General features: G+C 39.3%; 1 protein-coding gene and 1 pseudogene across 7 annotated transcripts in view; both read right to left on the reverse strand.

Moving 5' to 3' along the window:
* BLVRA (biliverdin reductase A) overlaps positions 1 to 14,780 on the reverse strand; it is a 49,309-nt gene that overhangs the window by 20,646 nt on the left and 13,883 nt on the right. For 3 of the 7 annotated variants that reach the window (XM_049641290.1, XM_049641287.1, XM_049641291.1), the window contains exons 3-4: positions 3,476 to 3,597; positions 1,400 to 1,519 (exon numbers count right to left, since the gene is read on the reverse strand). In XM_049641290.1, the coding sequence (XP_049497247.1) occupies positions 1,400 to 1,519; positions 3,476 to 3,597 (242 nt within the window). Of the gene's footprint in view, positions 1 to 1,399; positions 1,520 to 3,475; positions 3,598 to 4,040; positions 4,137 to 12,658 lie in introns of all 7 variants that reach the window. The other 4 variants (XM_049641284.1, XM_049641285.1, XM_049641288.1 and 1 more) reach the window with 4 other exon arrangements.
* On the reverse strand, positions 5,773 to 11,287 carry LOC125931037 (homocysteine-responsive endoplasmic reticulum-resident ubiquitin-like domain member 2 protein; annotated as a pseudogene).

The following is a 14,780-nucleotide window of genomic DNA, read 5'->3' on the forward strand; positions in this document are numbered from 1 at the left end:
CATGATAGCTATAAATAAAGACTACCAAACCCATGAACCCATGACAGCAGCTCTGCCTGAGGCAGTTTGAGAAGATTTCAGTAACTACATCTGAATTGGGTCTTGAAATAGGAGGCATTTTCCAGGTGCAACATGCAAGATGAGGGAATTTCACTTTGGGCAGCATATGCAGAGGCGTGGATATTTATGGGAAATTTGTCCATCTGGATAATAGTATGAATTTCGGCATGGCAGGGAAGCGGACTCAGGGACGAGAGGGAAACAAAATCATGAAAGTAGCTGAGAGTCTGACTGTGAAGAACCCAGAATGCTACACTCAGAAGTTTGGATTTTATTTTCTAGATACTCTTAAGGTACAAACATTTATAAGATGAAAATTACACAATTACCTTTTTAAGGAAATACATTCTGGTGCCAAAGTGGGTTAAAGGGAACCAAGGAAAGGTGTTTCTTTCCACACTAGAGTTGGAGTGACAATGAGGGAGCAGCTTACTCCTGGGGAATAGCACGGTGGCAGCTTCAATTTAATGTAAGGACCTAAGAGGGCAGTGAGATTCAGGGAGGCGACTGGTACTGCCTTGTTAGCCGCCAGATCCTGTGTGGGGCTCCTCCTTCCAGGGTCAGTACCACCCAATGCTTGAAGGGCTCTAAGCTTTGCATTTGAAGCTGGGGCAGAGGAACATGTCACCTCCCTTGCTCTATGATATCGATGCCACCACTACTTCTTTCCTCACCTCTTGGCAAAAATACTTCATATTAAAGGAACTCCTGGAGATATTTAACAATATTAAAAGCACAAGAAAGGATTACAACAATCTGCCAAGGCACAGAATAGATGCTGGCTCCACATCCTACCATGAGAAGAAACCAACACTATTCAAACTACTGTCAGTTTTTTACAAAGAAAACTCTTTAATTCTTTGTTTCTATTGTTTTAAATTACAGTGTACTAAATAAATTTTAGTTTTACATAATTTTCATTTTCTTATATTTTTATAACCAATAGTAAGAGTTTTTAGGATTTTGACAATTTTTAAAGGTAATGGCCCCACTGTAATTTTTCCCTTTAAAAATTTTTTTTTTTTTTTTTAACATTTATTCATCTTCAAGAGACAGAGACAGAGTGCGAGTGGGGAAGGGGCAGAGAGAGAGGGAAACACAGAATCCGAAGCAGGCTCTAGGCTCTGAGCTGTCAGCGCAGAGCCTGACACGGGGCTCGAGCCCACCAACCATGAGATCATGACCTGAGCTGAAGTTGGACGCTTACCCAACTGAGCCACACAGGTGCCCCTTTTCCCTTTGATTATTAAAACTTCTTTGCAAGATTTCAGCTTTCCCAGTCATTTTTATACTCCTGCACTACTGTGCAAGGCAAGGAATACCTACATTGAAAACCCACCTGATATAGTCCTCATGGCTGGAGCTCTCACTGCAGATATAAGCAACCTCTACCTCTGGGCTGGAAAGAGCATTTTCCAAAGAAATCTGCTGGACTTCATCAATGTTCCCGAGCTCTCGTCTAGTTAAGAATAATAGAAATGCAACTCAAAAGTACACAGAATATCAAATAAATAAATGACCACATATATACATATATATATGTTATATTTATATTTATATTTATACTTGTATTTATTTGAATTTATCCTTCTCTTCTCCTCCCAACAATGTCCTGATAATTAGCTTTTGGGCTTTTGGATATAAAGAAATTAATTTCCTCTGTCCCATTTCCAGGACAGTTTCCAACATGGAGTGAGAAAAACAGCCTCAGGGTTTAAGTCAAGAGATCTGGCACTGAGTGCCAACACTACTGCTAACAGCCTACATGACATGGCGGTCTTTGAATTATTCCATCTCTAAAATAAAAACAACTGATCTCCTTTTATCTCATGAGAAGTGGTCTCTATGATCACAGCCAGCTCCAAGCATTTGGCCAAACACTGACTATACCAGACTTCATTCACAGTCTAAAAGAGGAAGGAAGGCACACATGCATAAATGTAGCACCATCACAACATTAATACGAGAAACGTTGTGTTGGGGGTATAGGTGGGTAATTCAAGGAAGGCAGGGAATATCCACTTTAAGGTTTCAGAGTAGGCTTCCAGGGGAGATGCTACAACACAGCGGGTAGGTCATGAAGAATGGGGAACAGTGTGAGAATGGCAGGACTGTAAAGCAGGCCATCTTCCCTCCTGACTTGGGTAGCTTAGGAGTTTCGACTGTATCAGTCACAGCAGCCAGCTAGCAGGGGACTGGGGCTTATGGGACAAAGAGAGGCCCTGCTTCAGCCTTGAGCCCAAGTGTTGTGTTCAACCTGGCTTCAGGCAGGGGTGCAATGGGAGTTACAGTGTTAATAATAATTTTGATATCCCATTTGTGTGCAACTCCCTTAGAATCTTACTGAGAGGAGAAGACTGCCCAAGGGCAGACTCCTAGCACTTCTGGGTCTCTCTACTGTCCCCAAACCCACTTTATATCCTTAAGGGAAAAGCCAGGTTTGAGACAGGTCAACTGGAGGAAAGTAGGTCCCATGAATTAAGATATGGAAAAAACATCTGCAGGGACCATCACAGGAGTTAAAACATGCTTTGTGCCACTATTTATTTGATTTCTCTAAAGCGCTAGAAAGCAGAGACGTGTCTAAGTTGCATGCCACCCCCTCTCCTTAGCCAAGAAAGTGCCTACATCTTGTTCACTCATAAATTAACACTCCTAAATGATGTTATATGGTGTTAGTTCAGTGAATGGTGTGTATGAGGAAGTGGTAAGTGGTGAAGGAAGGTGCTGAGCACCTTCTCTATGGGTCAGGGAAGAAGAAACATGGTAGGAAGTCTGGTTTTGATTGAGTTATAGGAGATAAACGAAACCTTAAAGAAAAGTAAGGCTCAAAATTATCAAAAGGAAAATAACACATGTTGCTTAGATGAAGGGCTTTGGAATCAAATAGACATGCATGCAAATCCAGGTCTTAGACTTTCCAGCTGTGTGTCCATAGTCAAATTATTTAACCCCTCTGTGGCTCAGTTTCTGTATCTGTAAAGTAGGGTTGATAATGGTATTTATGTCAAATAGCTGAAAAGGCTTATAAAACCCAGGGCCACTACATAGATGGCCATCATAACTGACATAATGATTAACTGGTACACACCTAATGCCTTCTTTTAGCCAATCCACATGTGTTCACTGTGACCCTTCTGTAACTATTAGGCACTGCTCTCATCTTCTCTGCCTTTGTCTTCACAGTCCCATCAAGGCTGACTCGCCTTACACCCCAGCCGCAGGCCCAGCACTCCAGACCCCAAAGCCATCCAAACTTGAGATCCTGTGGGGCTGACCCTGAGCACAGTTCTCTGGAATGACCCTAGAGCTGGCTTTCTCTCTCCTGGGTCTGGAGAGTCTCTATGTCCCAAGCCCTAATCCATTCTCACTGGTCTTCCCATGAATTACAAGGCACAAGACAAATGCCAGCCACCTGGATACGAAGCCAATCAGGTTCAGGAACGCCGAGGAAGCATGTGGATTCCGCAAGTCCCTGATCCGCACTGAGCCAGCTCTGCCAACGCCAACCACCACCACTCCAAACTTTCTCTCAGGCTGAAAAACACAGGACCACGGTAGGATTTAAAAACAGTCCATGCATCTAGCAGAGAACAGCAAAACAAAGACCTGTGACCAGGACCAGTCAGAGTCCAGACAAGGAAGGAAAGGAGCCAACCCAGAACCAAAAGTTGCAGCATACAAGGGGCAAATAGGACACTCCCTGAAATGAGAGCTCGGAGAGAAGTCAGCTCCACCCAAGATATATTTCTACAGGAGCTCAAGTGTATCATCCGTGGAGAAGGCTCCTCACATCTGGTTCTCCACTTTGCCACCCTTCCAAAGATAAGAGATTTTCCTCGTTAAGCTGTACCTCTGTACTCCCTGAATCCTTCCTCCAGTGGACATACAAATCTGATACAGGTGGGACTCATTCCGAGGCCACAGGTACTTAGTGAGATGCTGGCACACAGAACACAGGGAAAACCATGAGCAGTCACCTTGTTCAGATTCCACATTGGCTGTCTGCATTCCAACCAACTTCACTCCCACGGTACTGTGGTAGCTTACCTATTACTCAGGTATACTGCTGGGTGCTGTATGCAAATAGTATCAGAATGAAAAAATCAAGTCAGTTCTTTAAAGGTATAGAGCCACTTAATATAATCCAAACTGATAAAAAATTATCTACACATCCCTTACACCCAGTTCTTCTTGGATGTCTCTCAGCATACAAATGGGAACATCACCTAGGACTCACCTGTCACCTGAGATATCTGGTATCACCATTTCCCACTAATTCTGCCCCTTCCTGTGTAAACTGTTCTAGTGTTGACCCAGGATTTCTTTGTCTCCACCTGATGCCACACTAAATCACCAACTGCTCTCACTCCTAATCTCACCCTTTCCATGTCTCATCGACAGGCCTGCCAGAGCAGTTGCTTAAGATAAAAACTAAGTCCCTCCCCTGATTAAAGCCTCCATTTTCCTGTTATTGACTGACTGTGTCCTCCTAAAATTCATATGTTGAAATCCTAACCCCCAATATAACAGTATTAGGAAGTAGGGACTTTGGGAGGTAATTAGGATTAGAGGAGTGCATAAGGTAGGAGCCCTCATGAATGGGATTAGTGCCCTTATGAGTCACAAAAGACCTTGCTTCCTCGCCCTGCTCTCTGCCCAGGTGTCAGCAATCTGCAATCCAGAAGAGCTCCCTTACCAGAACCCCACCACACAGCCTGATCTTGGACTTCTAGCCCCCGAACTGTAAGAAATAGACTTCTGTTGTTTATAAGCCATCTGGTCTGTGGTACTTTCTTTGCTTTATCATAGCAGCCTAAACTGAGACACCAGGTAAAGAGAGAAAAATACCAAAGCCCAAGTTCTTTAAAAAAGAAAAGAATCCTCAATCATTATGCTGTACATCTGATACTAATGTATTATTATGTGTCAATTATATCTCAACAAAAAAAATTACTTTAACATAAAAAAAAAAAAAAACCCTCTGCCCCTTGGTGTTCATGGAACAAAAACATGGGAAGTTTTTCATTCTCTACTCCAACCCCTCACCCAAGGTATATTTCCCTCACTCTCCATCTCAGTAATGCCACCACCATCTACTAGGTTGCTCAGGTCCTTAAACTTGGGAGTTATCCTGGCCTTTTTTCTCTGACCCGCATTCCATACCCAATTCACCCATAAGTGGCCAAGATCCGTCCATAAGCCTTCTATCTACTTCTGTCCATCTTCATTGCTACCCCCTAATCCAAGCTACCATCTCCTCTTTTGGACTGTTCCCACAGCTTTTATAACTGCTTTACTTCTTGCCCTGTTCTATTCTTTTTAATTTTTTTTTTTAACGTTTATTTATTGTTGAGACAGAGAGAGACAGAGCATGAATGGGGGAGGGGCAGAGACAGAGAGGGAGAGAGAATCCCAGGTAGTTTCCATGCTGACAGTGTGGGGCCTAATGCAGGGCTCAATCTCACAAAAATCTCAAATCTCAAGTCTCTAGAGCCGAAACCAAGAGTTGGATGCTTAACCAACTGAGCCACCCAGGTACCACTGTTTGCTACCTTTAAGTCTTTGCAAATCCTTTGTCCCTTGAGCTCCTCCCTACTCCCCACCAGGACACCTTCAAAACTTTCAAGACCCAAGGATCTTACGAAGCCCTTTTTGATGCTATCAGTTAGATTTTTTGTATCTAATAAAATTCACCCATTTTAGTGTACATTTCCATGAGTTTTGACCAACATACATATTACTACCACAAGTAAAGATATAGAATAATTCTATCAGCCTCCTCCATAATTACCTACGTCCTTTGTAAAAGTCAAATCCAACTCCCACTCCAGGCAACCATTGATTGGCTTACTGTGTCAACAGTTTTGCCTTTTCCAGAAAGTCATATAAATGAAGTCATACAGTATATAGTCTTTTGAGTCTGGCTTCAACTTAGAACAATGCATTTTTCATCTATGTTGTTACATGTTGCAGTAATTTCTTTCTTTTTATTACTAAGTAGTAGTAGTCCATTGTATACATATCCTGGTTTGTTTATCCATTTAGCAAAGGAAGAACATTTCTGATGCTCCAAGCTCGAATGAATTCATAATTCATTCTTTTATGAATAAAACCGCTATAGTCAATCATGGACTAGTTTTTGTATAAACACAGTTCTTATTTAACTTGGGTAAATACCTAGGTATAAGAGTGCTGGGTCATATGTTAAGTCATATGTTTGTGAATTATGTTAAGTCATACATATGTTATGTCTGCTGGGTCACATGTTAAGTATGGGTTTAATTTTATGAGAAATTGTGAAACTATTTACTGAAGTGAACCTTGGCAAAGCTATATGTGCTGTTCTGCATTCTCACCACCAATGTCTGAGTTCTACATTCTTACCAACACCTGGTACCATCAGGTTTTTCTCCTCTTCTTCATTTTAGCCAGTATAATTGGTATGTTGTGGTATCTCTGATTTCTACATATATTTCCATAATGACTAGTGATGTTGAGCATTGTTTTGTGTGCTTATTTGCCATCTGCCTATAGATGTCTGTATCTTCTTTGTTAAAGCATCTGTTAAAATCTTTTGCCACCTTCTGCTGGATTGTTATTATTGAGTTTTTAGAGTTCTTTATATGTTTTTAATATATTCATTTTGTTCATTTATCAAATTTGTAATTTGCAAACAGCTTCCAGTCTGTAGCTTGTCTTTTCATTTTCTTAAGAATGGCTCTTGAGAGGCTAAAGTTAAAGTTCTTAATTTTGATGAAGTCCAACTTATCACAAAAATTTTAATATAACATTCTTCTGGCTAACCCAAGGGTACAAAGGTTTTCTCCTATGCTTTCTTTTAGCAGTTTTATAGTTAAGATTTACAGTTTTAGTTATGTTATAGTTTATATTCTGATTTGAATTTTTATATATGGTGTTAAGGTAGATACAAGGGCTCTTGATAGGTAGAGATGCAGCCTCTAGAATGTGTATTCCACAGGCTCTATACCAACTGTCTACAATGAGGCAGAAGTATGCCAGGCTTGTATGTAAATATACCCAGACTTCACACCCAGCTCATGTGCCATCTCCTCTGGAGGCCAGCAAGGTTCTTTTTTTTTTTTTTTTTCCTCTTTGCATATGATATCCAATTGTTCCAACAAAAATTTATTGAGAAAAACTATTCTTTTTCCATTTAAATGCCTTTGCATTTTTGGGGGTGGATATTGTCTCAATTATTGTAGTTTTATAGTAAGTTTTAACCTTACTACAAAGTTAACTATAAACTTACTATAAACCTAACTATCAATTACTGTCAACCTTCCAACTTTTTTTTCTTTTCAAAAATTCTAGTTTTCCTGGCTTTACATATAAATTTTAGGATGAGCTTGTCAATTTCTACCAAAAAGAAAAAAACTGCCAGGATTTTGAATGGGATTACATTGAATATAGTTTGGGGGGGAAAAAACAAATATCCTGGAATAATGAATCTTCAAATCCATGAACATGGTATATATCCCCATTTATTTAGGTCTTCTTTGACTTCGTTCATTCTATCATTTTCAGTGTATGAATCTTGCCATGTTTTGTTAAATTTATACCTAAGTATTTATGATTTTTAGTGCTAGTAAATACTATGTTTTTTTAGTTTCCACTTCTCATTGTTTATTGCAAAGATATAATTGATTTTTATATGCCAATTTGGATCTTGTAATCCTGCTGAACTCATTACTTCTAGCAGCTTTTTTTGTAGATTCTGTCAGATTTTCTAGATAGACCATAAAGTCAGACATAAATAGAGATGGTTTCATTTTTTCCTTCCCAATCTGCAGTGCTTTATTTACTTTTCTTGCCTTATTGCACTGGGTGGGTCTTCCACTATGATTTTGACTAGGATTAGTGACAGTAGACATTCTTGCCTACTTTCTAATCTAAGGGGAAAAACTTTGGGTCTTTTACCATGAAAACTTAAGTTAGCTGTAGATTTTTTTGTAGATACCCTTTATCATGATGTGAATATTTCCTTCTATTCATATTTTTGCTGTTTTTTAAAACTATAAATGGTTTTTATGGTTTTTAAAACTAAAAACAGTTTAATCAAATTCCTTTTCTGATCTATTGAGATGATCATATAATTTTTTTTCTTCTTAAAGTCTATGGATCTGATGATGCCTTTCATTCCTAGGATAAACATCACTTGGCCATCACATATTATCCTTTTTATTTATTGATGATTCTATTCACTAAAATCTTATTAAGAGTGTTTGCATTTATGCTCATGAGAGTTACTGGTCCGTAATTTTCTTGTAATGTAAAATGATTTCTAGGATAATTGATTTTATAAAAGTATTCTCTTTTATATTGCCTTTATAAAATATTTTATACCACTGTTGATGCCACTGAAGAGCAATCTTTTCTTTAAGGTACTAACTCCAATAGATGATACATGCTCTTAAAATAGGTGTCCCTTACCTAATAAAATTAAGATCACTGCTAAGTTTCTTGGTTTATGGCTAGACAAGAAGCTAGTAGCACATTTAAACTCAGTAACATTCTTCATTAAAAACTGTGAGATCATCCACTTAAAACTTTCAGAATAATTCATAGAAAGTATATTAAATTACACACTGAATGGTACACACGCTGAACTACTAACCATAGATATTTATACACAAAGCAGCTCTTTTAAGAAATAAGACTCGGGGAGCCTGGGTGGCTCAGTCAGTTAAGCGTCCGACTTCGGCTCAGGTCATGATCTCGCGGTCCGTGAGTTCGAGCCCCGCGTAGGGCTCTGTGCTGACCGCTGAGAGCCTGGAGCCTGTTTCAGATTCTGTGTCTCCCTCTCTCTCTGACCCTCCCCCGTTCATGCTCTGTCTCTCTCTCTCAAAAATAAATAAACGTTAAAAAAAAAAAAAAAAAGAAATAAGACTCATAGGGGCACCTGGGTCGTTCAGTTGGTTAAGCATCCAGCACTTGGTTTTGGTTCATGTCATGATCTCATGCTTCAGGAGTTCAAGCCTCCATTGGGCTCTGTACTAACACTGCAGAGCCTGCTTGGGATTCTCTCTCACTCTCTTTCTCTCTCTCTCTCTGTCCCTCCCCTCCTCGTGCTGTCTCTGTCTCTCTCAATAGTAAATAAGTAAACTTAAAACAAAAAATAAGATTCATAAATATGTCTGTCTTGGTATAATATATATAATTGAGATGAATAAAGTTTGGAAGATCAATGTTGTTACACTATGTTCTGTTAGTATCTTTAAAAATCACACAATTAGCAATCCATTTGTGTTTATGGTATTCATATATATAAGCTTACATTTAACAAAAAAAACCTCTGTACATAATAAAAAGGTTATATATTTAATTATATATAACATGTATGTGTGTGTTTACACACACACACACACACACACACACACACACACACACACACACTATACTATTATTTAAAACACTTTCCTAAAGTCAAACCCTCCTCTTCAGCTGCAATAACTTTTCATGCTTAACTGCTGACATCTGGAAGCCCCTCTGGTATTAGGTACAGAACGCAGTGATAAAAGACCAAGCAAAAGCCATTAACCGAGGTCTTTTTTTTTTTTTTTTAACATTTATTTATTATTGAGAGACAGAGAGACACAGAGCGTGAGCAAGGGAGGGGAAGAGAGGGGGAGACACAGAATCCAAAGTAGGCTCCAGGCTCTGAGCTGCCAGCACAGAGCCTGACGTGGGGCTCAAACTCACAAACTGCGAGAGCATGACCTGAGCCCATGTCAGTCAGTTAACCAACTGAGCCACCCAGGCGGCCCTCGAGGTCTTTAAATTGATGGTCATCTTCATCTGCACCTTCACAACCCTCACCATTAAGCCCATCATCCATACAATGATCTACTTTTTCATGTTTGTTTCCCATCACTGTTAACTGTGACAATGTTACAGGGAGCCTGTTGCTGACCTCTTTCTTGCCTAACAGGAAATCATCCAACTTGCTGTACATAAACTAGTAACATGACTTCCGTTGCCATGATAAACTGAAAAAAGGAAGAAAAGAAATATACTGTGCTGAAGGGAACTGCAGCTTATGAAAACATGTACCTCTAATCTAGCCAGTGTCAACTGACATTTTCATTTAGCACTGACCCTCCCTGTGCATTCATTTGAACATCCTCCTTTGGATCCATTTTCTTTAACCACTAGATTTGGAGCTGGTGAGATTACTCCCCAGGAACATGTGCCAAATGTAGAGGCTGTGAAGCAGTAGGCTGAGCTGGGTTGGCATTTGATGTGGCCTGAGCTGAAACTACTGTTCGATATTGCACATAATACTAATGAGCATACGTATTTGTCATCATAACACTTGCAGGGGGGCTAAAAGCAGGATACACTGGGAATCTAGGTGGAATAGTTTGCCTGAGGAACTAGCTATCTCCATTTCTTTACATTACATGTGGGAACTGGTAACTCTGTATAGGGTCCATTTGTGCTTGTAGAAGCGTGCACTGTCTCAATCCTTCTGAAGTACTGGAAGCTCTAAACAAGGTTTGTTTGTTTCTTTCTTTCTTTCTTTCCTTTTTTTTTAACACACTCCCTCAAAAAACACATAGTGTATTATTCCATTTATACAAAAGTCTGGGCAGTGCAAAGTAATCTATACTGACAGAAGGCAGATTAGAGATCACTTGCCTAGTTGACAGATGGTGAGGAGGGATGAAGAGAGAAATTACAAAGGAAAATGAAGAAGCTTCTGCAGGTGATGCATAACCTCATTACCTAGATTGCTAGGATGTATTCACAGATGTATACATACATCAAAACTTATCAAAGTGCACGGTGAATATGTGCAGTGTATTATATATCGAGTATACCTCAATAAAGGTGTTTTTTAAAAGGATTATCTAATATCTTAAGACATGCTTCTCAAAGTTTCCCACCAAAGTTTTATTCTATACAATAAAAGGAATAAAAGCTTAGGGGTCTGGGAATATAACCCACAGCCACAAAAACTAAGCTTCTTTACGTCTCAAGCTATATCTTAAAAATCTGTATGTATATTGGGGCTCAGTCAGTTAAGCATCTGACTCTTGATTTTAGCTCAGGTCATGTTTTCATGGTTCATGAGTTCGAGCACTGCATCAGGCTCTCAGCTGACAATGCAGAGCCTGCTTGGAATTCTCTCTCCCCCTCTCCCTCTGGTCCTCCCTCTCAAAATAAATAAACTTTAAAAAATATTGTATACATGTTACTTCATAGTCCATAAATTATGTGTTTCATTAGTGTAAACATAATGTTTAATATTAATTACAAGTTAAATTCTATAACATTTCCCTCCACAAATTTTCAAGTTACATAGATACCACAAGAAGATGTACTCTGTTTTCTTTGTGCCAATTGCTTACAACTAACAGAAGTATACAAAATTTTTTGCACAATTGAAAAGTCTGAATGCTTTTATTGTTTTTCTGTACTGTTTATCTTCTCTTACTCCTCTTTTTTTTCACTTATAATTATTGCAAAACTGGGGCAATAAAACGTTTACCAGTATTAGATACCACTTTCCTCTTTTAAGGAAGTAACACTTAAGAATTCAAAATATTTGTCATTTAATCAATTTGAAAGGAAAAAATACATTAGACTTTTCATTTATCCAGGAAGGGAGCATTTTTGTTTCTGAACAACTGAATATTCTAGATATTCCAGAAAACCTTGTTTTGTTGTTTTTTTTTTGTTTTTGGGTTTTTTTTTGGTTTACTTTCCACTGGATTAGACAATGCCTTAGGATAATTACGAACTTCAGGTTTTATTATATAGTCCCATGGCTTTTGAGAAAGGTGGAGAAAAATCTGCATTGCAATGGCCCTGAACAAATCTTCCAGGCCTATAGACTCATCTGTCTGCTATGGTCTCTTGAGTATTTATTGAACATGCAACACATGATTCTGATTACTTGAGTTTGCCTTTTCGTGATGAACTATTTGTAATTTTATGATGCTTTATAGGTAGGTGGTTTTATTTTTATTTTGAGAGAGATGGAGAGAGAGAGAGAGCACCGGCAGAGGAGGGGCAGAGAGATAGTAAGAGAGAGAGAATCTGAAGCAAGCCAGCACAGATTTCACAAACCATGAGATCATGACCTGAGCCGAAATAAAGAGTAAGATGCTCAACTGAGCCACCTAGGCAACCCTAGGTAAGTGGTTTCAAATAAATACATATGTCACTTACTCTAGAATAAAGAAATAATTGAAAATTACTTTTTGGAATGGTACAGAGTTGAACTCATCTAAGCAAGTTCGACCATGGTCAGGTTGACCATAGCTTGCCTACACTGTCTTAATCCATCTGAGAAAAAATAGGCAGCTCTAAACATAGGTTTCTAACTGGATGATGGAGAGGTTGATCTTGAGTTGTTTGAACTGGAATTGTTGCTGATGCCAACACTTCATGATTTTCTCTATTGGTACTGTGTTTTGGAAACTGACAGGAGTTCACTAAGTACACAAATGATAAACTATATGACACTCATTTTGTTTTCAGATGTCTTTCAGCTGCAAATGACCAGAAAGGAGTCTGCCCAAACACACCGATCTCTGACCCTTTGTCAAATATATTATCTCACAATTACCATGGGTTAGGTCCTCTGCTCAGAGTCTCAAGGCTACAGTTAGGAGTTGACCACGTTATGTTCTCATCCATAACAGCTCAGGGTTCTCTTCCAAGCTCCTATGATTGCCAAGAGAATTCAGTTCCTTACAGTTGTAGGACAGAGTCCCTTAAGTCCTAGAAGCCACCGTCAGTTCCCTGACAAATGTCCCTCTCCATAGGCGTGCCCATCATAGCAACCTGTGTCTTCAATCCAGCAGAATTTCTCTCAGTAGAAACATTTTTTAGTTAAAAACGATTCAACTTATTTAATAGGTATAGTTGGAATATACATACATTACAGTTGCCCATTGTTTTTCTTTTAGATTAAGACACTTGATAAACTCAGTTTATTATGAATCTTCATTTTGGAAAACATGCTAAATTATTAATTATTATTATTATTATTATTAAGACTTTTTCCAAGAGTGTCTGGGTGGCTCAGTTGGTTAAGCATCTGACTTTTGATCTCAGCTCAGGTCATCATCTCATGGTTTGTGAGATCGAGCCTCATGTCAGGCTCTGTACTAACAGTGCAGAGCCTGCTTGAGATTCTCTCTCCCCCTCTCTCACTGCCCTTCCCTATCAGCTCTCTCTCAAAATGAACTTAAAAAAAAAAACTTTTTCCAGAAGACAGTGGAGTAGTAGACACTGGGCATGTCTTGTCCCTCAAACACAGCTACAACAACATCGAAACATCTGGAACACCTAGGAAACGGATCTAAGGATTAACAGAACATTCTGCATAATTTGAGGGAAAGAATGTGGCAGGTATGTGGTGTGGAGAGGTGAACTGGGGGAGAGAAGAGCCATGCTGTCGTGGAGGGGCAGGAGCTGTTTTCATGGAGCTATTTCACGGAGAAGAGAAAGAGAGAGGGGGAGATAAGGCTCTGCATTGGGATCATGCAAGAAAAGTACTCCCCCTGCAAGTAGGTAGAGAGAAAGAAAGACAGAAAGAATGAAAACACGAGCAGGGGACTACACAAGAAAACTGTTTCCCAAAACCATTGATGGGGAAAAAAGAAAGGGTTTCAATACTGCCAATTATTTGCAAACAGTGGAGCTCAGGCTGAAATTTTGGAATTCATGCTCCAATAAGGAAGCAGGGCAGAGCCTCGGGAGCAGGCAGCACAGTCTGAGGATCCCCTAGGTTTCATAGGGAGAAGTGGCTCCACTGCTAGGAGTGCATTCAGTAGAGGTGATACAGCCTCTCCATGAGCAAAAGACCTGGTGGGTGTCATAGAACTGCCTGTTCACTGGTATAGGAACAAAGACACAGGCTGAAGGCAGCAAACCCTGGTACAGGCTGTGTGTTGTGATTTTACCATAAACTCTGAGCTGTTGCCACTGCACGGTGACATTAACATTTTCTGGAACAAGCAAGTGCTGGCCAGAGCATGGCAAGAACCTCCCCCAGAGGATCAACGTGGACATGAGCCACAGGTGTCTCCGCAGTGTGGGGTTTTTGAAACACAGTGGCAACTGAGATAAAACTCTGGAGGGAGGCACCACCTGGCAGGTGGACAGCTTGGAAACAGACAGGGTGAATCTCACTTCTGATATTTGTTAACTTCTGGCTTTTCTTTTTCCAAAGCCAAGTTAAAGGTTTATAAATTCTAATGACCTCAAAAAGTTTTTGCTTTCCCTGATTTTCCCAATTGTTTTTGTTTGTTTCCTATTACATAGATTTCTGTTGTTATTTTTATTACTTCAAATTGTCTGCTTATTTTGAATTTAACATGCTTTCTTCTTTTTAGTTTGAGGATAAGAGTTTAGGTCCCTGATTTGAAACCCTTCCCCCCCCCCCCAAAAAAATAAGCATTTAGTCCTTTAAATTTCTCTGGGATGACAATGTTTTAGCTGCATCCCACAAATTGTAAAATGCCACACTTTCATTTTTATTCAGTTTATTGTCTAATCTCCTTTTTGATTAATTCTTTGGCCATGGATTATTTGGAAATGTGTTATTTGGATTACAAATGTTTACAGATTTTCCAGATATTTTTCTATTATGGATCTCTCATTCGGTTGCATTGCAGTCACAAAACATCCTTTAAGAAAGAAAGAAAGAAAGAAAGAAAGAAAGAAAGAAAGAAAGAAAGAAA

The sequence above is a fragment of the Panthera uncia genome, chromosome A2 (genome assembly GCF_023721935.1).
Source record: "Panthera uncia isolate 11264 chromosome A2, Puncia_PCG_1.0, whole genome shotgun sequence".
Classification (NCBI taxonomy): Eukaryota; Metazoa; Chordata; class Mammalia; order Carnivora; family Felidae; genus Panthera; species Panthera uncia.